The sequence below is a fragment of the Quercus suber genome, unplaced genomic scaffold (genome assembly GCF_002906115.3).
Source record: "Quercus suber isolate HL8 unplaced genomic scaffold, Cork oak 2.0 scaffold_950, whole genome shotgun sequence".
Lineage (NCBI taxonomy): Eukaryota > Viridiplantae > Streptophyta > Magnoliopsida > Fagales > Fagaceae > Quercus > Quercus suber.
Window position 1 is genome coordinate 55,176 of NW_027070370.1, and position 27,251 is coordinate 82,426.

The following is a 27,251-nucleotide window of genomic DNA, read 5'->3' on the forward strand; positions in this document are numbered from 1 at the left end:
CTACAATGTGGGGATTAAGTCATTGAACTGCTGTTAAGCAGAAAACATGCCCAAAAGAATGAGCAAAGTTACATCTGAACATATCTGCATTGACATGTAAATAGATGTCACATTTTTGGTAAGCATGTATCATATCATACAATACTTGGCTAAATCACAAGTTAATGCGGAGCTAATTAAAATGGATATGGTATAAAAAACTTCCTTTATCAGGAGAGGCCACCCTGGTAAAACATATCTCACTCCTTGAAAATTTTAATCGGAAGACTGCATAGCCACATAAATATACAGTTCTGAGTAGCAATCATGGTATAACCTAAACCCTTCTTAATAATTAAAGTTAATTTACATTCCTTTTCTGCTACTGGTTTGTTCGCAAGGTAGCTGCTTGTGCAGGATATACGCCACTCAAAAAATTATTGATACCACAGCTCATGAATCTTCTCCAACTCCAGCGAACCTTGTTAACTTGTCTAAAAGATCTCTGGTAAAAATGATTGGAATCATTCATTGAAGAGTACTATGATCTTTATTCACTTAGCTTCTAATTTTTTGAGGTAGTGCAACTCAAACCCTGGTTTTGTACCAGCTATGCCCATATCTTGTCAACTTCCGCTAATCTCTGATCTCAACAGTAAGGGTGTAACGTGGAGTTCTCATCAAAGGGCAACAGCCAGAATCAGCAGGTTAATGGATTTCTCTGTCCTGTGCAATGCCATGTGGATGCAAGACAACTACAAAAAGCAACTTAGAAGGCTCCGTAACAACTGTGTTCCCTCTCTTAGCCTTCAACCAGAGCAAATTTCTGGTCCAACTCATTTCCAACCAGAGAGGACTATAGATTAATTGTTGTCACTAGCAAGCTAAGGTGATATGTTTGAGGAACAGAGCTGATTGCTATTACAAACATAGAGAGAACAATGTTTCTCACACCATCTGCAATAGTTTCATGCTTCCACTTGAGTTAGCAGCAACAACCACGTTGGACTTTTTCCCCCAACAGACACTAGAAACAAACTGTCCCTTATCATCACCAGTATCATTTCCAGAAACAGGATCAGTTGATCCAAATTTGTAAGAATTGATTGGCATTGGCAGAGATCTATAATAGCTGTATACCTGAAAAACAAAGGGGAAATAATTGCAGTTAGAAGTTGAACATAAGGCCTTGATTCTTGCAAAAGAAAATAAAAACAAAAAAGGTAATGAAGGATCTATGTATCTTCTGGCTATTCACAAAGGAATGACATCTCTAATAGGAAAGCCCATTAGTGTTGCTTGATGGGGCGTGTATCATCTGCTTGTGATCAGTATTCTAGATGTTATACTTGGATAATATTTAATAAATTAAATGCTGGCACCTAGCCCACATCATAGAAGCAGTTTCATAATTCCCTTAAGAGAAAGGATCCTAGGAAAGAGGTAGCCTGTCAAACCAAACAGATTTTTAGATTTCTATTTAAAAAAAAAAAAAACTGCAATCAAGTGCTGCAATTTTAATGGTAATAAATGCATCCATTCTCACAAGTAATAATTTAAGATGTTAGAATGCCAAACTCCCAAAAGACGAGGGATTTCGATAGTTCTTAGTTTATGATGAATACAAGATCAGAATTTTCTGCAATGAGGCAACATGCTCTACCACTTTTTTATAATCATTCCAATATAAGAGTGCTTACGCCACATAAAGTCCCATAATAAAATTAACATTATCAAAGTGAATTTTGACATCAAACAATTTTACCTCATTAGTTTCTGAGCCACATACTATGTATCCATCCAAAACAGACAAACCGACAAAATTCTGAGCAAGCAGTAGACAAGGAGTTAGAAATAATAATTATATAGTGAATGCTCAAAAAGAGATATAACATACACAGACCACCTATACTGATACAGATACATACACATTCGTGTTCATGTGTGCGCACTTGTGTGTGTGATTGTGTCTAATAAATAATCTATGATGGTGCCATCCCATCCAGATTGATAAGGCCTCACTCATTTTCACATAAAAGGGCGAGTCACTACAATATTTGGGCCATTTAATTTATCAAGGGCCTTTTACATAAGAGACAAGGTGAAAAGTATGAATCAATTACTTACTTGTCAAAAACGAAATGTACTTTTTGGCCAAAACAAGTACTTCAATTCCTCTTTCAAGTATAAAGAAAGACTACTCAATTAATTCATGAATAATATGGAAGATGCACACCTTTAAGTTTTATTTTATACACACACACACAGAGATTACAATATTATCATATAGAGAAACCAACCTTCTCATTAGTATGACCAACAAAGGTTAAGCTACAAGCAGTGGAGGACAACCCAGTTGAGCTAGTTTTACTTAGATCCCAAAGCTTCAAAGTATTGTCAGTAGATGCAGAAACAAGGGTTTCTGAATCTAAAAATTTAACATAGCTGACAGCTTTCCCATGATCAGCTAATGTGCACCAAGGGATTCTTGTATGCCGAAGATCATAGCAGTAAATCTTGTAATCAGCAGATCCAAAAGCCAATAGATGAGTAGAGTAAGCCGAGAACTGAACGCAGCAGACGTTGGCCGGGTTCCAAATGGTGACAATAGAATCTTTCTGCACAAATAATCACATTAGAACCACTCCCCCTAACTTTGTATAACAAATTCTCTCATAAAGATTATTACAGTACTTTTAAGCAATAGTATGAGTTCAAATGATAGAATAACTAGGACCTTGAGGTCAGTAAGCGAACCTCAAATTTGGCACTTAATCATACTTGATACCTATGATCAACACTGATTTGAAAGGAAGTACATAATCATCAAAAAAGGTTCCATTGAGTGGTTACTCCAGTTGACAAATTAGACCAAAAATATATATCCTATGTGGGTCTAACAAATTGTGATGAATAGCCCCATATGTAAAAATGCTTGTAGAAGGCAATGAGGAGAGAAAAAACTTATTTCTTGCCCAATCATACATAAATAGGTGGCTATGGATGTATGTGTGTTTCTGTGTGTAACACAACTCCTATGCATGGTGCTTGGGGTTCTCTTTCCCCCCTACCCTCTTTCACTTTTGAGTATTCTCAAGAAGGATAAATAATCAGCAATTGTAAATTTTAATTCATGGAAATACTAATATCAAGCAAGCTAAGCCATTATTAGATGACACGAGAGAGCGTGCCTCATTAATGCTCCACAGTTTCACAGAACAGTCATCACTTCCACTTGCAAACTTTGTGGGGTCGGATTGAGAAAAGTCAACAGACCAAGCCCTCTTTTGGTGTTCCATGTATTGAGAGAATCCTTGACCAGTGCCTGCATCCCACATCTGGATTCCATCCATGCCCATTAGATTAGAAGAAAATCACCAATAGTAGTTGTTAAAGAATATTATTAAACTCAAATAAAAGGTCAAGGATAAAAATAAAACTGATAAAAAATAAAAAATAAAAAATAAAAACTCAATGACACGAAATAAAAGACAAGAATCAATATTTCCCTAAGTGAAGCATCTTTCAAAAGGAAACAGATGGCAATAAATAGTTTTGGAATTGAGTTCCTCATCAATCATCATGCATATATTTCCTAATATAAAAGAACTACAGCCAAATGCCAGTAGGCTAGTACCCATTTTAATCAAACGTACTAATGCAGTGCGTCACTCAGTAAAGTTATGGATACAGACCTGCTCCAACATCATATTGAACTTAGGTACACTTTTAGAGACATTCTCTGACTGCAGGTAGTCACAAAAAGCATCAGGGAAATTATGATAAGGTGATCTTCTTTAATATGGCTACTCTATTACAGGGCTCCAAGGTTTCTTTACTACACTTGGTTTAAGTTTTCTTTCAACAGTATCCTTATAAGGATTGAGAGCCTATACAATGACTACTATTGGACAGTTGTTTTACACAGTTCAATGTACAGTTTTCTCATTATTTTGACTTGAGGCTTCATACATACTTCCACAATCAGATCACCATTCATAGAAAAATGATAACACACTTCTAAAGCATAACAAACGACTCTACTCGTGATGGTGAACCGCTTGAAGATGTTACCTTCTGCTGATGGTCAGGAGTCTTTTGTAGCTTAAAGTGACACATCCTGATAACTCACATGCAGTTCATATAGTCAACCAATTTATGATGGCACCTTGATCCGCTCACTATGCAACAGTTCTTCACATTCTCCAATATCTCAAGGTCATTATATTCCATTAACTTACTTCTCCTCCCAGTCACCTCTCATGATTCACACTTACACTGAGGCAGAATGGGTAGGAGACTTTACAAACAGGCACTCTTCTATGGTCTTTCTGGCTTCCTACTTGGTGATTCTATTATCTCATGGTATAGCAAAAAAGCGGATTATGGTCGCTTAGTCTAGCACTGAAGCAGAATATAGGGCATTTTTTTGATACTACATCTGAACTTCTATGGTTATACTGGCTTCTACAAGATAGAAGTGTCTGTTCATCTTCTCCCACTCCTACCAACTATGGTAACAGTAATGCAATACATATAGCGCCAATGATATTCTTCCATGAGTGAACCAAACATATTTAGATTGACTACTACTTCATTTGTCATTGTCTAACATTACAGCTTCACTACATTGCCTCTCTTTTTTTTTGATAAGTAACTTAAAAATATATTGAAAAAACACAGCCCCGTACATAGGAAATGTACGAAAGAGGCAAGAACATCAAGAAAACAAAGTACAATGATCAAGCAACCCAGAAAGGGAAATACAAGAAAAAGAAGATAAAACCAAACACCATTCGAGAAGAGTAGAAAACAAAAAAGACTTAAACTCAAGAATGGACCGCTCACGATCCTCAAAGCTTCTCGAATTTCGTTCCCACCAGATACACCACATCAAACAGTGCGGCATAATCCTCCAAATAACTAAATTACGATGTTGCTTGAAGTTGCAAGACCAGCAATCCAACAAATCCGCTACCCTTTGCGGCATCACCCAACAAATACCAAACAAGCAGAAAATCATACTCCACATTTCAAAAGAAAAAGGACAGTGAAGGAGGAGATGATCTACAGATTCCCCACACCCTTTGCACATAAAGCACCAATCAAGAACAACAAAGTGTCTCTTCCATAGATTATCAATAGTTAAAATCTTGCCTAAAGCCGCAGTCCAAGAGAAAAAGGCAACCCGAGGAGAAACCTTTGATTGCCACACCATTTTCCAAGGAAAGGGAAATACCGTAGATGGGGGGTAGAAAATGATAATATCCACTCACCTTGAAACCTTGGTTGCAGGCAGGCTTCCAACAAAGTTTGTCAGGACCAACACCCCGGACCTTTGCGGAATAAATCAAGACCAAAAACGAATCCAAAGAAAGTGACTCTTGATCGTTCACTATGTGATGGAACTGAATGTCCCAAGAAACTCTCCCATTTGCGAAGCACATAACCTCAGAGACCAACGCCTCCCTTGTCCTACTAATATTATATAAGTCTAGGAACTCCTCCTTAAGAGGACGATCCCTACACCACACATCATCCCAAAACTTCACACGAGTACTATCACCCACATCATATCGAAGGCACTCGGAAAAAATCAACCAGCCACTTCTAATGCACTTCCACAAACACACACCATAAGCTCCCGACATAGATTTTGTGTGCCAACCACCCCACAGATTTTGTCCATCATCATCTACTTTAGGATATCTTAAAGTTTCGCTCCATTGCTTATCATAATCAACTGGATGAATCTTCACCAAATCTCATCCACTGGGATGGTTTTGGGATATAGTATCCAAACTCAAGCTAGTCCCTTGAAATCCATTTTAGAGTTTAAGGAGAGACTTAGAATATTAGGTTTAAATCCCAATTGGGCTCAAGCCCAATTCACTATTGTACTACACTAAGTTTAGGTTTCCGGAATACACTAGGTTTAGGGCTTGTGTAATGTACTACACTAGTTAGGATAGAGAGCCTAATATAAAGATCAGATGTAATTTAATTAGAATTTATTTGAGAAGACCAAATATAATTTAATTAGAATTCATTTAGTGTTTGGGTTCTTTGTCCAACAGAACAATGGGTTATAATTCAGTTTTTTTTTTTTCTTTTTTTTTTCTTTTTTTTTTTAACGAAATATAATAATTTAAAACACTTTATAACTCTGACAATTAACAACCAAATAAAAATAATATATAGTGCAATGTCGATGTGAAAAAATTTAAACTATCAAAAGCCTATATGGCAGAATATGAAGACCTATACAAAAAGTCAAACACTTCCATTTTATAATTATTATATAACACCTATCTCACAGGTGAAAAGTGAAAACAGAATAAACATATATAACAAGTAAAAACATTATGTGTAAGGAATACACACCTGAACCACACCATCATAATCTGTTGAAGCCAGATAGTTCTTGATGTAGTTGTTCCAGCAAACACAGCTAAGCTTTGATTTATTTGACATCTCAACAATGGGATAATGGATATCTACAGAGTCATCTAAAAGAGCAGAAAACTCAAAAATTTTGATTTTCTTTGATACTCCGGCTGCTGCAAGGTAGTCCTCATCGCGGTCAAAACTTAAAGAGCAAGTCACATTTGCAGTGTTGAGAAGATCTCCATTTCTTAATGTCCCACAGACTTCAAACTTGCTATAGTGACAAAACTTGCATAAACCTTCAAAAAAGGCTCCAAGCCGATCAACGCTTTTCTGATTTCTGCTTGGTTTTTCATGTTCATTTTTTACATGTGTCCATCTTTCTCGGTTATTTAGCACCTCTTTATCAGAGCGTTCTGCAATGGCATTTTCTCTAAGCTGGATTTGGGATCTCATGGAGAAGTAAGCATTCTCTAGCTGACCAATATTTCTCATCAATCTTTCTTCATTTAATTTTGAAGCTGAAAATGATCTTGGTGAGGCATCTGAATTTATAGAATCTAGAAGATGGAAACCCGATTTCCCTACATTAGGAATTTCTTCCTGTCCCCAAGAAAAAGCTGTGGATGTCCCTATTAAGTGCCTTCTCTCAGCCAATTTAATATCTTCTTCTAAGCATTCTATATCTTCAGCTAACTTGGAGGCATGATTCTGTTTCTGTTCTTTCAATGAAATTAGGAAATGAAGTAATGGCTCTGATTCACCATCATCAACAGAACCAGATACTGAGAAATCATCCCCAGAATGCAATTCTTGGGATCCAAATAACAGTTCAGACTGGAGTATTTCCCTGTGGCACAGAAAATAAAAATTAAAAATTAAAAATTAAAAAAAAAAAAAAAAACTTCTAAATCCGCCACATTAAAACTATGTAATGGACCAAGAAATAGCAGGATTTATCATCAAATCAAATACATTGCAGCAGTTGATATCCAAAATTTAACAAAATTAATCAAACACAGTTACAGCTTGTAATATTATATTTTCAAGAAGTGCAGGGGAAAGTAAAATTAACAGATAAATGGTCAAATAACATGTTTTCCAGTCAAAAAATGTCAGAAGCCTTCAATGGAAGGTTCAGCGACTGATAAACATTTCCTCATAAGGGTCTATAGATTCACCTGGCTAGAACAGCCACTGAACATTATCCTACCCCTGAGCTATTTTTCTTGAATCCATTCTACATCTATTATCATGAAGATTTTCCAGGTGGGACCTAGCACTTGTCTACAAATTCAGGGCATTTGTTCTTCATCATGCTGTAACCCGACACAACAGCTCTGATATTTTCAGTCATATACACTATATAGGTTTGAGTAGGAATATTCTGCATTTAAGAATATGAATAACTATTTGGATTACAAGTTGAACCCCTCAACCACTTTCGCTGAGCATTTGAAGGTCTCCCATTAGAGGATCGTTGCTGTTCATAATATTAAATGAAGCTAAATGTAAAATTAACACAATATATCTGAACTGCATATGAACATAAGAGGTTAAGGACTCAAGATGCTTCGGCTTCATCATTAGTTGGCAGAAGTGCAATTAAACTGCATACTGGTAGCTTGAGTTACTAAAATATTAATGACTAGCAAGACCTAGATACTTTTAATCTAGAATTAGGATAGGTTGCTAAACACACCTCAAAGACAAACACAAAAAAATGGGGGGCACCAACTGTGAGGGGAGGGGGGGTGTTTAGCAAAAATTGTAACTTCTGGTGCATATCTCTGATATTTAATGTGGTACCAATGTATTGAAATATTCATACTTCAATGATTACAACCTCTACATTTAACAAAATGTTTAGAGAAGTTTGAAATGTAATGGTAGAAGGTAAAATAACTGAAATGCTGCATATAATGATACCTAGTTGGTGGACGAGATGAAGGTTCAGGATGAAGAAGCCAAAGACAAAAGCCCGCCTCCTTTGGATTTTCTGAGAGAAAATTTGGTGGAAGAATCCGATGGCGCAAATCCAACATCACTGCAGAATGTGCCTCGCATGATTCAAAAATGCAGAGCAACTGATATAAAAAGCTGCATTAGTATTAAAATAGTATTTCAATTCAATTTTTAGGATGGAATCTTAAGAGAAAAATTAAAATTTAAGAGAACCAAGTACCAAAAAGAAAAATAAAGAACTAATCAATAGGAATATGAAGCAACTGAGTGAATGAAGATTGATGCATTTTCATTTCTTGTGCCAAATCTATTCATAGAAATTTATATTGCATTCATACTCAAGCTAGAAATGCCTCTCCCCAAGTGCACTAATCAATCATATCGATGAGATATTTTACTTCATCGGGCTACTTCAAGATTTAACTCATTTACATTTGACTGATATCACTGCTACTGCAGATGAAATGTGGCTTCAAATATTCAGCAGGTGCTCCCAATCCACCCCTTCCACAGGCCCCATGAATGAATATGTCTTACACCATACCAAGATACAAATAGGTATATCTTGGTAGGGGTACATAATAATATCACTGTACAGATGCCATATACCAGAAAAATTCAGTCTTAAAAGGTCCTCATAACCAAAATCTCATATCAATTTTAATTTATATAATGGTTTTCATACACAGCAAAGCGAGTTTATATTTAACATACTTGGCTTAAGCATCAGGTTTGATGTAAAAATAACTTAACAAAGAAGCAATAAGAATACTCTAGGATTTTAATCTTGTCTTTCAACAAACACATAACTACAAAAACCAATTAAAAAAATAAAATTCTCACCTCAAAAAAAAGAACACCAAGACCATAGATGTTTGATGAAAATGTGCAACCTCTCTCATTGAGATCCTCTGGACTAGTATACCACTTCTCTTCTGACTGAACAGTTGCAGAAACGTACTGTTGTGCTGCCAGTGATTTATTTTGGCACCTGTGAACAGTTACAGGAATAGTCTGCTGTGTAGCCAGTGATTTATTTTGGCAGCTGGAATTGTTTTGAGACTGAAGTTCAGTGTGTCCTGAATCTTCTGGACCAGTGATTGAAATTTCAGTCTCTTTCATTGATTTAGTACTTAAGCCACCATTAGTCATGAAGTAAGGCTGTTGTTTAATAGAATTCATTTCCTCACATATTCTTCGCTGCTTTGCACCCAAACTAAGGTAGGCATGCTCATCTTGTCCCAATGGCCTTTTCCGAAATGATTCTTGACACATCACACCCTCTAATTCTCTCACGGCTGTTGAGGAACCAGTGTATTTAACTCTACTTGATTGCAGTAAAAAGAAACAAGATGGCCGTAAGTCATTTAAGACAACTCCTTGAGAGTGTGCGAAATCCACTAACTCCACAATCTGCCTGAATATAAGCACACTTTCAGCTTTGTTTAGTTTACTATGCCCAGGTTTAAGCCATTCCCTTAGGCTGATCCCATCATTGAACAGTTCAGGACCAGACCTATCAATTCTATGTGTGGAAGACTGACCATTATTGGCACTTAATTTTAATAAAGCACTAGAAGCTACCTTAGTTACATCGTGCAGCTTTTCATCATTCTGGTCCCCAATTGCACCACCAAACCCACTGCAAGCCTCTTGGGCTCCACAGATAGATCCCTTTCCTGCCAAGGATTTCTTCACAAATAGCTGAGAAAAGCTAGATGTTGACAAGGTTTTCAATCGAGCAGGAGTAGTAGATAGTGAATTGCTTGAGATAATCTTGTCTTCACTAGCCCTCATATATGCAAAAACTCCCTTTGGTGCAGGATCAAGTAACTTGCTTGACAAAAGCTTCAGACTCCTCGGGTCAGAATTCATAGTTACTAACTCTTCTCTGACTCTCAACAATATTTGATCCTTGCCAGTAGAAGCCAAATTGCCCTGTGAACCCTTACTTCTAGACCCACTCGCTAACTGATATAGATATTGCCACTGGCCCTGCTTAGCTTTGTTGGGGCTACTAACTAAATCTAAATTTTGGTTCCTATAATTTCCCACTGTTAACTCTTCCACAACAAGCCCTGTATCAATTGCAGAACTAGTAGTCAGAGGCTCAGAACCATCTAAAGAAGCTATGCATCTATTTAAATCCTTCCCCTCCATGGCAGCCAAACAATCATTTTCTGATCTCTCCAGCCATTCACCCCTCACAGATAAGCAGGTCACTGGTGATCTCGAGAAATTTTGACCCTCTGGTTTCAGGGAAGGATCAAAATCTTTTCTTTTAAGTTCTTCATTTCCTACTGCATCATTTACAGCCATTTCCTCTGCAGCTCGTTTCATACCGTCGGAACACACCATTTAATCAATATGAATGATTTATTGTGCAAATGACCTACTCAAATGAAAATTACATTAGAAAAAGGGGGGGAAAGATGAATTCATGGCTGAAATACAAGAATTAGAAAAAGGGGGGGAAAAGATGAATTCGTGGCTGGAATTTAGGATGACATCCAAAAAAAGAACAAAAACAACAATAACATCAGCTCCAAAAAAGAATAACCTAAAAGGGAAGAGGGCTGAATTCTAAATCAGTTGAATCAATATCAACACAAAATGAAATAAAGAATTAAAAATTTTCAACTAATGGAGAGAGAGAGAAGCATAAGTTGTATTTATTTACCGTGAAAGTGGAATTTTTCCAATTTAAGCAGACCCATTACATCAAAAGCACATTATGCTTTTGGAATGGCATAGAAATGTCCATAACTGATAATACATGAATTAGTAATCACACTCCTCTTAAAGAACAAACATTTCTTTTTGATATTAAGCAACCCAATTAAACCCCACTTTGAATTTGCTCTTCAAAGCATGAGAGAAAGCAATTCAACTACATATCCTTATTTTTTTTTTTTTTTTTTTAAATTCCACTACAACCATTCCTTGAACTTCAAATTAGAAAAAAATACAAACCACATAACCAACATCATCATTACTATAAAAGAGCATCCATCCAACATGAATGCTTCAATTTTAAGTGCAGAAAATGAATCCTTACTTCCATTTTCTGTAACCAAAAAGTGTAAAAGAACAACATTTGAAAAAAAAAAAAAAAAAGCACACATAGACCAATGAATTAAACTCAATGAAATTCAAAAAAGTAAATGCAATACCATTAAAGAAAGCAGCAGCTGAGAGAGAGTGAGGGAACCAAAGACAAACTTGCCTGAAATAGAAAAATATCTTCCAACACATAAACAAGTGAAAGAATGTTGTTTGTTGCAACAAAAGTAAAAAGAGTCTTATCGGTATCTTTAGATTTTTATTTTTTGTGTGATACTTAAAAAATAAAAAATAAAAAAACAAACAAAGGACAAGGGATTTACGTATGGTCCATATATTTTGAACAAATATTACTTCGTACCATTTTTTTATTATAGTAAGTTAAAAGTAAATTAGAACAGCTATGCCCAGAGAGACTTGTGTTGGATCTGATTCTGAGGCTACAAATGAAAGACCCCATATATGTTTTTTCTCAGCTAATTCGTCTTCGCCTTACAGTCCACACGTTGGATAACAAGTTTACTGTTAATGGGTGGTAGCGATTTATTAAATAGCACTCAGTCGGCCCTTTATTTACTGTTTATGCCATTGCTTCTTAATCTTTCCTCCCCGGACAATAATACTTCCCGTGATAGGGCCTTTTCAAGGCGAGTTCCGCTTTTATATCAACTAGACAGACGCATTTTTTATATGGCATCTCATGCTGCTTCACCTTTGATATTTTCATAATTATTTTACAATAAATTTTGGATAATAAGTTGTTGATTTTTCTTTCGATTTATCAATAACATTATATTTTTTAACCTACCTTTAATTATTATCGACTTTATATTGTGAAAATAACGTAGACATAACTTTATTCTTTTCGTTATTCATATGAAGATGTTTGTATTGTTGTACTTTTTTTTCCTCTAGTGAAAAAGAAGTAAGGGAGTGTATGGGTCAGGTTGAAGGATTTTTTCAATTTGACCTACCATGGTTTGGTTGAAAAAAATCTAACCCGATCCAACCCACTTAAATAAGGTTGGACCCACATGTTGGACTTTTATTTGTTTTATATTGAGTAATTAGTATATTACCAACACAAATAAGAGCAAGCATAGCATCAAACCAACGTAAATTAGGGTTTTTGTTCCTTCCATCAAACCGCACCTCCCGAGTTTCAATAGCAACAAGTCTTGCTCCCTTTGCACTTCTGGGATGTGGGTGAGCAAGACTCATGCCTTTTCCTGCTTTGCCCAATGGTTTCTTGGATCTCTCTCTCTCTCTGTCTCTGTCTCTGTCTCTGTCTCTCTCTCTCGGTAGTGCCCATGGAAGGTTCTAGTTTCCTTTACAAAGGGTTTGGGCCTATTTTTTATCATTCCCTCATAGAGGGGTTTTCGCCCATCCATGGGCCCATTTATTCTCATACCAAGCTCATTATGCACTGCAAGAAACCACTGGGCAAAGCAAGAAAGTAAAATCCTTCCTTAAGCTTTTTTCTCTATTTGGTCATTCCAACTAGGACATAGGTCCAGGTGCCGTCTCATTTAGGGCTTAGTTTGCTTGACGTTGGGCCTTATTTGATGGCCCAAAGATATATGAAAAATTTTGTATCAACATACAGTTATACTGCCTAAATTAGTAGATTGAAAATTAGAATGCTTAGATTGACACTTCCACCAAGAATAAATCTGTCAATTGACACCATGAATTATAGAAGAAGAAAAAAATCCGAGTTCCAGTTATTCAACCTCTTTTTTATGTGCTCGAGTGCTGAATTATTTATTTATTTATTTATTGGGTATTGAATCCAACCCATAATGGAACTCTAATTTCTTCTCCAAGATGCATTAAAAATTAAGAGTCCATTTGGATAGGGTGTTTTAAAAAGTGTGTTTTGAAATACAACGTTTTGAAAACACGATTTTAGAAACCACAAATAAGCATTTGGTAAAATAAATCCTTTATCCATTTATTCCCAATCCCACCAAAAAAAAAAAAAAAAAAAGGGTTCTGATTCCAATGATATCTGTGTCTACAGATATAAAGCAATAATAACCAAAACCCAAATGGACATGTCTCAAAAGTAGCCAAAAACCCAAATAAATCCACAACCCAGAAACATAAACAGTAGCAGCAACAAATCCTTCAGTCAAAATAAGTTCTAAAATTTAGATTTCTAATAATGTGTAACCCACCATGCAAAAAGCCCAAATTTATAACACAAAGTCAGTAAAAGGGTAACAGAGAATGACTTGGCAAGTGAAATCGACAACGATGATGGCAAACAACGCAGAAGCAGCTGAAGAGAAAAGAGAACCCGTGAAGGAGTTAGAATGATTGAGAGAATAGAGGGGGAGACATACATGGGGGAAGGGATAAGCTGGTTTTTAGGTAATTAAGATTATCGTTGGCACTATTTTGATTTTCAGAGGAAAAAATTAGCGGTAACTTAGAATGCATTTCTGAAAAAGTAAAGAGAAGTAGTGTTTCTAAAACATGAAAAATTTAGGTTTTAAAAACGCGAACATGCTAAATTTTTGGAACAAAACGGTTTACAAAATCACATTTTGACTAAAACATGCGTTAAGGCTTTGTGAATAGCCTATCCAAATGGGCTCTAAATTAAAACACTTCTAGCTGCACCAATTAAAAGCAAGTTATACATATGAGATTAATGAACACCAGTTGTTCAAGTTTTTAAGATTCTTACCTAATAAAACCCTGAACTCTCATGAGATGAAGTCATTCACAAAGAAAACCCTTAGAATCAAAATCAATCATGTGGAATTTATTCAAATCCCAATTACATTCATGGATTACAAATATCAATGCAAATGTGGTTGATGGACCACTTGTCTTTTTGTCTTCTTCAACCATGATGAACTATGGGCCAAAACATCAACAGAGTCCGAAAATTCTCAACCATTGTTGCCAATATGAGAGGATTAGTTTTTCTACTTTGTGAATCACAAGAATAGACACCTCCATTTTTTTTATGAGATAGTTTTAACCTATGGGTATGAACTTGNTCTGATTCCAATGATATCTGTGTCTACAGATATAAAGCAATAATAACCAAAACCCAAATGGACATGTCTCAAAAGTAGCCAAAAACCCAAATAAATCCACAACCCAGAAACATAAACAGTAGCAGCAACAAATCCTTCAGTCAAAATAAGTTCTAAAATTTAGATTTCTAATAATGTGTAACCCACCATGCAAAAAGCCCAAATTTATAACACAAAGTCAGTAAAAGGGTAACAGAGAATGACTTGGCAAGTGAAATCGACAACGATGATGGCAAACAACGCAGAAGCAGCTGAAGAGAAAAGAGAACCCGTGAAGGAGTTAGAATGATTGAGAGAATAGAGGGGAGACATACATGGGGGAAGGGATAAGCTGGTTTTTAGGTAATTAAGATTATCGTTGGCACTATTTTGATTTAAATTAAAAAGGCAGGTCATTTTTAACGAAAATATACATATCTTGAGAAAAAAAAAAAAAAAAAAAAAAAACCTACTTGTATTTCTTTATAAGCTAAACAAAAGCACACTAATTATGTTTCTACCATGCTATTCGTTTCTGCGAACAACTGATAGATATAAGAGAAAACACGACAAACAGACTTAAAGCCAGCTAAACATCAAATTTCAGAAGTAATCATACATGATCCACATACATATCTTCATACACAATAAATGCATTCCTCCACCAAGCTCAAGCCTAATTGGTACAGGTGTCTTGGAAGCATCTATCATGAGTTCAAAATAGGAAGCATGGCTCTGGGGTTGTCCTTAGCACCATACATTTCCATCACGTATTGCTGTGTCAAGCATGCCAATACAGTGAAGAAATAGTCACTAATACATGCTTTCACCAATCATAGAAGTTGGAACATGCCAAATTGTGATGATGCAAAGATACCACTGCCATACCATAAAAAAGATTCTCCTTCGTTCTATTCAACTTCAATTCCATTACTCTCCCATTCAATCTCAGAGGCACTACCTAAACTACCATCCTCTTACTCCATCAAACTCTCCAATCTGTTAAAACTCCCTCTACCCTTCGTCTCATCAAATTTCAACAAAAACTCATCATTCCCAAGAACTTTCTTCTTCATTGTAACACCCAAACAACCTTTTAAATTTCCACAAAATTGTAAAAAATGAAAGGAAAAGGCATGAATTAAACTTTTACATCCCAGCCACCAGAAATGTTGTCTTTGCTAAAAATTGAGGGATGAGGGATCACACCCATCACAAATTGGCAACAAAATTCATTCCCCTACTTCAAGTACATAATTTCTGTAAAAGCCATAAAATGTTAAATACTATCCCAAGTTTCACTATTGCAATTGAAAACTTCATGACTGCCTGTTTTATATGCTTACAATTAATCATTAAATAGGAATTAGGAAGATAAAATACTTAATAGATCTCATTTACCTACTTTGCCCAAGTGCTTCAACATCTTCCAAATAACTTTTTTTTTTTTTTAATTTTCTATTATTATTATAAGGTAATATCTTCTAAATTACATATGATGTGGGTGTGATGATTAAAAAAAAAAAAAACTTTGAGAATTTAGAAACCTAACAATCCATCAGCCTCTATTACTAACACTTTTGCATATTTTGCAAGATCCTCACTCAAGTCTCAACTACCACTAATTTTTTTAAAAAAAATCTTAAAAGTTTTAACATATTTGAATAAGGATTAAACGCAAGAAGATTGAAGCTGAAAATTGATAAGAAAGAATAGTACCATGTGGGGTACCTTTTCTGCCAATTAAGTCCATGAAATACAAGAAAAAGAACTGCACACATAAAAGCTGAACAAAAAATAAAGACCCAGATATTATAAACTGAAGAAAATAGAAATTACTTTAAGAAAGTGAGTGAATTTGAAAGTGTTGGGAAATTTAGACCCCGGTTGATAGAATTAATAAGTTTTAAACCCAAGTTGTTAATTAAATTTATTATGAATCAAATTTGTTAAAACAAACAAACATCAATATCATGTCAAAATCATGCAGCGAAAATAATAAATAAGACAAGATATGATGACCCAGGAAAACCAATGAAACCAACCAGTTTCACAGTAAAAAACCAGGGGGGAAACCTTCTCGAAAAGCAATTCACTATAGTAAAGAGAAGTTTTAGATCTAATACAAAACCTTTATCCCTAGACTCTACAATCCCCATAGATGAACTCACAGTAGAAACTTTCTACCGCTTCAGAACCTTTGAACTCTTCAATATATGAACGCCACCTTTCAATGTTGCATGGATCCCAATACGTGACTAACTTCTTTGCACGTATCCCAATACGTGACTCACTCACCAATTTAAGGAAGAAGAATGTTGGCTGCAAAGTTCTTCACTTTATCAACAATGAAGATCAAGAAGCACTTGGTTACAAAACCCTAATGCGTAAAGACACAGTAGCTTCTTTTAGAGAGAATAAGCCATCGGTCACCTTTTGTATATGTTCTCCTTGCATTTTCTTATATGACGACCTTTAAAATATGCCTTATATAGGTCTAGGGTTGTGAGAAAAGAAATCCTACACAAATACAAAAGCCTGGCCCAAAAATCAAATTTGAAAATTCTGATTTCTCGTAACCTCGATCGATCGGGAGGTGTCGAGCTTTAAACCTCGATAGATAGCTATTTGTCGAGAAGCTTTCGAGGAGCTATCGAGAAGACAAAAGATTTCTCGATCGATCCACCAGCTATCAAGAAGGTGTCGAGATTGTGATAAGAAAACACCTTAAAAAGCTCGATAGATAGCCAGCTGTCGGGAGGTGTCGAGCAGCTGTCGAGCTATCTGTCCGCAGGTGTCGAGCTATCTGTCCAGGTTTAATGAACACCTTTTCTTCACTTGTTTCTTGGTCCAATCTTCATAACTTTAATACTAGACTTGAACAACATGTTTCTTCAAGTATTAAACACAACCTAGATCTATCCAATTACAAGTAAAGTGTGTTTTGTTAAAGGATTAGCCAATTATACAAAATATATCCTTCACAATCTCCCCATTTGGCAATCCGTGACAAAACCACAACAAACAAATGAACATATGAGAGAAGTCATAAATCACTCAACTCATATTCACTTGTTAAATACAATAAAATCTATCTTAACACAAACTCTTGAAAAACTTTGCAAAAAGAGAGTTTATGGCAAGTAGACTTTGACAACCTGTATTTCTAAAACACTTTAAACAAAACTCATTAAGGGTATCTTTGTGTAAAATAGAAATAATAGATTGCATACAAGTAAAGAAACATATGTATGGAGTTAGAAAAGAAACAACACATGTAGAGATAGGTGAAGAAGAACATACATCATCATATCATATAACAAAAATAAGTACAATATATGTAAACAATAGTCACAAGACCCAAGGTACAAGAACAAGGAAGTAAGCACTCCCCCTAACAAGATGAAACATATATCCCCCTTACAAATGAATGTATTTCTCTCCCTAACATGTAGAATCTTAAAAAAAAAATCACATCACAATTTCTCCCCCTTTTTGTCATGATTGACAAAGGGTACAAGAAACTAGAAGGCTTCACCCGAGAAACATAAAGATGATCAAGGATGATCAAAGGGGCACAAGGAATCCATAAAAATGCATGAATGTAATAAAACAAGATGCTATGGATGACAAAATAATAGAAATATGCAAAACACACACACTAAACAAGTCTAACCAATTTTATATTTCAAAAACAAGTTAAGACAGTTTAGTGAGCATACATTAGCACATGTAAACCCTTTTGATGGCCAAATCACATTGTACCTGCACATGTATCAAGAGTAGCAAAGAATATTGCGTGTTGTATGTGAAAAATATCGCAAGATTGCATAGTATATACATGTTATGACGATCAGAGATATGAGAAAACAACTTTAACTCACATACAATCATAACTATTTGATGGGGACTATCACCTTCGAGGTACATCCTATAACTCCCACATCTCCTAGAATACACGCTTGCAACCATATTTAAAGCACTTTTGATCTTTTTGCTTTTTATTTTTCTTTGCATATTTTCTTTTATTTTAACATATCATGCATGGGCTTACAAAGAGAGAAAAGAAATACCCAAGATATTAAGCATTTGACATCGCACTTTTGCTATGTCAAAGCATACGAATGTCTTTGACACTGCACTTTTGTTATGCCGAAGCATGCAGGTGTCATATTATGATTGGTGGGTAATAGTGGTGAGATGGTTATTTATGTCTTTCTCTTAGGATTTTCTAGTCCTACCCGTCAAAAAGAGTGATATGAGTGTTAAGTTTAAGAGATAACTTAATCTTACTCATCACAAACAAGATCCACAAAGCTCACTTGCTTAATTGTGCATAGAGATGCTCTTCTAAACTACAAGAGATACAAAGTTTAGAAAACTCTATTTTAATGGCCATCCAAGGTACACAAGTACCAAAGTACACAAAACACACACTGTTTTTGTATTTTTCTGATTTTTCCTTTTTATTTTTATTTTGAAAACAAAATAAAATAAAACTAAACAACCAAACAAAAATAGACAAATAACATGAAAGCAGAAAGAAAGATGCAAATGCATGAAGACATGATAGAAGGGTGCAGATGCATGAAAGCATGATTCCAAAAATAGATAAGAAATCAAATAAAGAGAGTCCTACTTTAGATAGAAAGAATTAAAGTAAATGATAAATAGAAAAGACAATTAAGTCTTAGGCTCCTTTACCACCCACACAGCACGAGTTTTTGGCCGTGAAGATGAAAAAGCACGTGTCCTAGTATGTCGACTAAAGGACATAGAAGAATTAAAATTCTCCTAAAGTTGAGTTAAAAAGTTCAAGACTTTTAATAACTCTCCAAACAAAGGTGTAGGTCCTTAAGAGGAAACTTGTGACCGTTTGGACAATTGCTTATGAAGATACAACTTAAAGTAATTAGGAAGAATGTGTCCAAAAACACCATAATGGTGACAAACATGAGGTCTAACAAAGGATTTAGAATTAGACAAATCAGTTTTAAATTTCATACCTTTATTACCTTTCTCAGATTGTGGCACAAAGACAGTCCTTGATCTAGAAGCCGTGGAAGAGGAGGGGTTAGAGGAAACAGCATATCCTAAGCCAGTCTTGTCAGAACTAGGTTTTTGAGCACTTAATACCTCATCAAGCTTTGCACTAGACATCCTTTCTATTTGAGTTCTAGCTTGACTAAGCTCAACCTCAAGATTCTTGACCTTCTCTTCTAATGAGGCGTTCTCCACAATAAGAGTCTCAACTAATCTTGTAGTCTCATCCAGTTTGACTGACAGATCAGCTTTTTCAGTTTTTACCTCATTCAGCTCTTTTCTACAAAGATGAGAAGTCTTTTCAGATTTTATGAATTTAGTGCATAGCTTATCATAAGCTTCTTGAAGGGTCATCTTCTTAGGTACTTCATCATCAGAAGAATCCTCACTGTCACTAGCACTCTCCACAATCACCTTATCGGTTGTGGCAGCAAAGGCTATAACGTGAAGACATTCATCCACAAATTCATCAGAAGAGTCATCCTCAATGTCACTCCAAGTTGCAACCAACCCTTTATCTTCTGACTCTTTGGTCTTTTCCTTCATGAGGTAGTTTGGACACTCTATCCTTATATGACCAAAACCTTTGCACTCATGGCATTTGATGAGGGGTTTCTCATTCTTGCCCTTCCTAGAGGATTTAGGTTTCCTAGGAGGTTTGCCCTTATCCTTTTTCCTAAACTGAAGGAGCTTGATAATCTCATCAGTTATGAAGGTTAGATCATCATCCTCATCTTCACTTTGATCTTCATCTTCAGAGTCCTCAGTCTCTTCCTCTATACCCTTGAGAGCCAAGTTTTTACTCTTTCCACCTTTTCTCAGTAAACCTAATCCCATCTCATTGGTTTGAAAGTTCCCTACAAGTTCAGTCAAAGGAATTTGATCAATGTCTTTTGCTTTTTCAATGACAGTGATCTTGGCATAGAATCTTTCAAGTAAGGACCTAAACATTTTCTTAAAAATTTTGGATTCTGCAATACATTCTCTAAGGTTGAAAGCAGAATTCACAATATCCTTGAGTTTAGCATAAAACTCATCAAAGGTCTCATCCTCCTCCATCCTTATTTCTTCAAAACTACTAATGAGTTGTTGAAACTTCACAGTCTTTACTGCCTTGGTACCTTCATAGATGGTCTCAAGAATAGTCCAAGCTTCCTTGGCAACTTCTGTGGATGATATTTTCTTGAATTCCTCATTGGTCACCCCACAAAACAAAGCATTCAAGACCCTATTGACGAAATTTGCCGCTATGATTGTTGCATCATCCCAATCCACTGACGCTTCCTTTGGCTTAATCCAGCCGACTTCAACAGCTTGCCATACCTTTTCACCTAGAGCCTGCAAAAATACTTTTATACGAACTTTCTAGTCCGCATAATTAGTTTCATCAAATAAAGGAGGAATCAAAAGAGACTGTCCATGATCCATGACAACGGGGGTCAATGATCACACTCAGGAAATTAATCCAATTAGAGTGAACCCACTCTAATACTACTTGTTAGGAAATTTAGACCCTGGTTGATAGAATTAACAAGTTTTAAACCCAAATTGTTAATTAGATTTATTATGAATCAAATTTGTTAAAGCAAACAAACATCAATATCATGTCAAAATCATGCAGCGGAAATAATAAATAAGACAAGATATGATGACCCAGGAAAACCAATGAAACCAACCAGTTTTACAGTAAAAAACCAGGGGGAAACTTTCCCGAAAAGCAATCCATTATAGTAAAGAGAAGTTTCAGATCTAGTACAAAACCTTTATCCCTAAACTCTACAATCCTCGTGGATGAACTCACAATAAAAACCTTCTACCGCTTCAAAACCTCTGAACTCTTCAATATATGAATGCCACCCTTTAATGTTGCACGAATCCTAATACGTGACTAACTCCTTTGCACGAGTCCTAATACGTGACTTACTCACCAACTTAAGGAAGAAAAATGTTGGCTGCAAAGTTCTTCACTTCATCAACAATGAAGATCAAGAAGCACTTGGTTACAAAACCCTAAGGCGCAAAGACGCAGTAGTTTCTTTTAGAGAGAATAAGGCATCGGTCACCTTTTGCATATGTTCTCTTTGTATTTTCTTATGTGATGGTCTTTAAAATAAGCCTTATATAGGTCTAGGGTTGTGAGAAAAGAAACCCTACACAAATACAAAAGCCTGACCCAAAAATCAAATCTAAAAACTCTGATTTCCCGTAACCTCGATCGATCGATCGGGAGGTGTAGAGGAGGTGTCGAGCTTTAAACCTCGATAGATAGCTATCTACCGAGAAGCTATCGAGGAGCTATCGAGAAGACAGAAGATTTCTCGATCGATCCACCAGCTGTCGAGAAGGTGTCGAGATTGCGATAAGAAAACACCTTAAAAAGCTCGATAGATAGCCAGTTGTCGGGAGGTGTCGAGCTATCTGTTCGCAGGTGTCGAGCTATCTGTCCAGCTTTAATGAACACCTTTTCTTCACTTGTTTCTTGGTCCAATCTTCATAGCTTTAATACTAGACTTGAACAACATGTTTCTTCAAGTATTAAACACAACTTAGATCTACCCAATTACAAGTAAAGTGCATTTTGTCAAAGGATTAGCCAATTATACAAAATATGTCCTTAACAGAAGGAAATTTTAAAAGCAACATTGCTATCACATAACCTAGTATATGCTTTGAAGAGCATCCCAAAAAATAAAAACCTTACCCGAAAGGTCAGAGACAACCTTCATGGCCTTTTACTTTGATCTATCATCATGTGATCTTAAAATTTATAGAGGCTATTTGGGACTTAAAGATTCCATTTGTGGCACTGTGAGAGGATAGCCTACCCTAATAAATAAAAATAGAATTGGTAAAGCAAATAATACCTTCATAGATTTCATTCCATCCAGTGTAGTAATGATGTCCATTTTTCTTTTCAAATCCAAGGTTTTTGTTGTCTAAAGATTTCATTGCATCTTCCAATCTCTACAACTTCTCTTTTATGGTTATTGTCTCTGCTGCCTAATGAATGAAAAGAATAATCAAAATATTTAGTCAAAAACCATGTTATATGTACAAAAGGTTGCAAGACTTTTATTTTTATTTATTTTATTTTACCTCATCCTTTTCACACAGGTTCAAAAATTCTGGTAGCACCAAACTTAACAATACATTTGAAATTTTGTGGATTAGTCTTGATAGTAAAGCTTAGCAAAACATCTATACATTTGAAGTAGAATCAGAACCTTCGAACACCTAAATAATTTTCACCAATAACATTTAATTATGGGGAGCATCATGTGTGCTTGACCCCTCAAAAGCCTTTGGGTTGAAGACAAGTGAGTAGTATTTGTTTAGCACTTTCCTCTCTCCCGTCCTTCAACTATTAAAACCAATCAAATTTTCAAAATTCAACACCTAATTGTAATGTGTAAGCCACAAATAAACACTAAATCATAAGAAACAATTTGTTAGCAATCTCCATCATTTAATCAAACAAAACACATCCACTCAGCTTATTTTTACTAGTCGGCATCTAATACCAAATGCCTTTTTTTTTTTTTTTTACAAAAAAAAGAGTTCAATAGAATAAGCAAACAATTATGAACAATCGCATGATAACAAAATCAATGTTTGGTACATGTTTAGTAATATAATATACAAACAAATAAAAGAATTGAAAGTCAAAGATTTCAAGTTTTGCATATCTCCTCTTAGATTCATTGTGACTTTTTGGTTCTTATTAAAATGATAAAATATGCAAATTAAAGTGGCTTTCATTCTTCTTCTCATAGTCATGCTCCAATTCCTGCCAACGCATAGACACCTAATAATTAAATAAAACATATATAAAAAAATATGCCAGAGTTCCAAAGATTGGTCATTTGGTTGCATTCAGATAAAAAAAAATAGTCAAAATGAAAAAGAGATGAACAAACAATCTGTGCAAGAGTATAAAATTAAAAGAGAAGAAAAAGAATCTGTCCACTATCATAACAATCTCATATACATAATATTTGACTCCATGCTTCATCCGGTTGTATCAGATTAGCAATTAATATAGTAATCTCTTCATTAGTATTAGAGGGGACCAGTTTGATAGTAGTGAAGGGCCTCCCGTAGATCTCTCTCTCCAACTCTCTCTACACAACACATATTCATTACACATACAAAATAAATAAATCAGAATTAAATCGTTGAAAACTATAATAGAACAAAAGGCCTGAAACAAAATTGGAACTAAAAATTAATAATTTTGTTGAAATTGCAACTACAAAAACATACTTTCGAGAAGCTAAACTGCATAAAACACATGTAACTACCACTGTCAATATGATTTATTATAAAAAATCAGACCAACTTAATATAGCAACCAACATAATATAAATCTTAAAAGCACCTGAAGATAATATTTTTCCCACTAAAAAGTAGAAATATGATGCAAAATATTGGCATATATCCACCAATATTATCAATCAAATGAACCCAACAAAATCAAAAGCCCAATCAAATTCTCACAGTAGGCTTACATTACAAGTTTACAAACACACCAAAGAAATACTTCTACTTACTGATTCTAATGCAAAAAACCTAAATAACAATTGAGAATCCAAAATAAGCAACTGAGAATTGAACTACAAAGAACCATAGGTCAACGTGAAACAAATATATGAGCCAAAGATGGTAAATTTGTTAAATAATTTAAAGGCGAAAAGCACCTTTTTGTCCTTACATTTTTAGGTGATTCCCATTTTAGTCCCTACATTTTATTTTTACCGCTTTTAGTCTCTATCCTGAAAAACACTTCTTGTTTTGGTCTCTGTCGTTACATTAGAAACGGAGAAAGTTGACGTGGCAAACGACAGGAATAAATAATACTAAATTAATATCCATGTAGCCTAAATTAATAATAAAAAAAAATTGGCATTAAAAATGCCACGTCAACATCTAAATTAAAAAAAAAATTATTAATTTTAACTAAATAAAAAAAAATTAAAAACATAATTAAAAACTAAAAATCATATTAATTGAGATCTAAGTGTGTTTTGAATAAGAACAACAAAAACACAAACTCAAATCCAAGAACACAAACCTAGATATTAAAAAGAAAAAAGAAAAAAAAGAAAAAAAGAAGAAGGTATTTTTCACTATTTATCCACCTGACACTTCTTCTATTAACTAAAACTAGAATCAGATAATAAAAAAACTCTCCTTCCCCAAAAACTCATCTCTCAAAAATGTTAGTCCCCAAAAATCATCTCCCCTAACACTCTTGAAAAAACACTCATTAGCGTAAAACAAAAACCCAAACTGAAAAACCCTTTGGAACCCATAGCTAATGCATCAATTTATGGGTTTGGATCATCGAATTCGTAGATCTCAGTCTCTCTATCCTTCCTCATTCTCAGATCAGAGCTTAGATTTTTTTTTTTTGGAGAACCAACTGGTCCTCACTCTTAGATCGGCATGAAGCTTAGATCAGTGTGGATTGTGAGATATCACCATTGAGTGAAACGAAAAACAAATCGGTAAGTTGTGGTTTGGGTAAGTGATTGTTCTAATTTGGTATTTTTTGGGTGGTGGGTTTCTGGGTTGATCTAAGCGTGACTGAAGTTGCGTGTGTGCTGTGATGTGTGCATCGGTTTGGATCGGCGGAGATCGGAGTGGGTTTGAACTAATGCTTTGAGTTCTTTTTTTTTTTATTTTTTTTTTTTTTTTTTTTTTTTTTTTAATTTTTGGGTTTGTGTTCTTGGATTTGAGTTTGTATTCTTGTTCAAGACACACTTAGATCTCAATTCATATGATTTTTAGTTTTTAATTCTATTTTTAATTTTTTTTTATTTAGTTAAAATTAATAAATTAATTTTTTTTTAATTTAGATGCTGATGTGGCATTTTTTAATGCCAAAAAACATTTTTTTATTATTAATTTAGGCCATGTGGATATTAATTTAGTATTATTTATTCCAACCATTTGCCACGTCAACTTTCTCTGCTTCTGATGTAACGGCAAGGACCAAAATAAGAAGCATTTTTCAGGATAGGGACTAAAAGCAGTAAAAATAAAATGTAGGGACTAAAATGAGAATCACCTGAAAATGTAGAGACTAAAAGGTGTTTTTCACCTATTTTAAACTAAGGAATTTAAATAATCAAAGAAAAACGACCATTGGTACCCTACCTAAAATAAACCTAATTAAAAAAAGCAAAGGCTTTACAAATCAATGTCAAGCACATATTCTTCCTAAATCAAAACAAATCTGACTACAATACCAAAGCCTATATCATATTTCTAAATTTAAAAAATAAAATAAAATAGGAGAGAGAGAGAGAGAGAGAGAGAGAGAAACATTTCCTCTATTTGCATCATTCAGTAGGCTGCCTTTCCTCCGTTTGGTTCCAATTGAAAAACTTAAATTCAGAAAAAAGAGAAAGAGGAAAGCAAGTGTACCTAGGCTTTGGGTATGGAGTTTGATTTTCAATTGAAAATAATAATAGACAGAGAATGAGTCACATAATATAGAGAGGAAAACCAAAAGATGCAATGGCGGTGATCCGTGGTGGCGGCAATTTGTGGCAGTGGCGGCGACGGTGGGAGAATTTGAGTTTTGGGTTTTGATTTTGGAGGAAGGAAATGGTGAGTTTTAGGTTTAGGGGAAGGAGATGTTAGCGTGTGAGAAGAGAAAAGAGATTTTTTGGTTTTTTGGTTTTAAAGAGGTATCGGGCTTTGTAACGTGTATTTGGTGGGGAAAAAATGAGATTTATTTTTAAATCAAATTTAAAAAATAGAAAAGAAAAATTAAATGTTGACGTGGAAAATTGTGGAGTTTCAGAGGCTTTGGTTTTATGTGTATATATATATATATATATAAAAGGATAACCAAATCTATAATTACAACTAGAATGTTTCTCATAAATTTTCTAGCCATTAAATTTCTTCCTTTCAAGAAATAGTCTTATTTAGAAGTTAAATTTAGAGCAATAATTTGAACTTAAACCCAAATACCCTTATATAATTTACAGACCATAAAAATTTTAAAATATATAAATTAGTCTGCAAATTGATTCATAATTAAAATATTTTTGCTCAAATAAGTGTATTTTAAGAGGTACAATTTTTGGTAGCATGAGAATTTATTTTGTTAGGTAGCTTCAAATTTAAGTAATGTCATTTAACTAGGATCACAATAATTCACAATATTAATTGCCTAAGCTAGGTAAAATTTTAGGGTGTACAACATTTTCCAAAATAAAATTTTTATTAAATAGATAACTATTTTAAAAATGGTGACTTTTGATTGGCATAAATTATATTTCATAGAAAAATATCTCTTGGTTGTTGTTATGAGCTTTGGAATAAATCCATAATGAAATTCATGAAAGGGAGGCTACCCAAAAGTCGCAATATCTTTTTATTATAATGAAATTTGACCCTTCAAAGAACACTTTTATTTTGACTTAGTTACATATTTTGTTTCTTCTTTTTGAGGTAAGAAAGTTGGCTTAGATATTATTTTTGGGTTTTCACTATTGTGGGCTCATCGCCTTAGACATGGGTGTTGCCATTAGGAGTACACCACATCGAGTGGGCCAAAAGGTGGGGGGTTGGGAATCACCATCTAGTTTAGGTCCAAGAACCAACTCCAATCTCTTGCAGAGAGGCCTATGCACTAGATTCTAGATCCAAAGTTAGAGTATAACTTAGGAAGGTGTTAGACACCCAGAATTGCTCGGCTTATGGGGCAAGCTCCACTCATTGTGTTCCATAGCCTAAGTGTATTAATGAATCCCCTAATGGGCTATC

At 34.8% G+C, this 27,251-nt stretch overlaps 1 protein-coding gene across 1 annotated transcript; it reads right to left on the minus strand.

The window, feature by feature from the left end:
• Nucleotides 1-14: 14 nt before the first annotated feature.
• On the minus strand, nucleotides 15-12,035 carry LOC112003120 (protein SUPPRESSOR OF PHYA-105 1). The gene is made up of 8 exons (XM_024035297.2): nucleotides 11,505-12,035; nucleotides 9,175-10,723; nucleotides 8,296-8,453; nucleotides 6,364-7,216; nucleotides 3,171-3,317; nucleotides 2,280-2,597; nucleotides 1,745-1,804; nucleotides 15-1,119 (listed from the first exon to the last, which is right to left on the minus strand). The coding sequence occupies exons 2-8, from the start codon at nucleotides 10,687-10,689 to the stop codon at nucleotides 928-930; spliced, it is 3,243 nt and encodes a 1,080-aa protein (XP_023891065.1). The 5' UTR covers nucleotides 10,690-10,723; nucleotides 11,505-12,035; the 3' UTR covers nucleotides 15-927.
• Between the last annotated feature and the right edge of the window lie 15,216 nt (nucleotides 12,036-27,251).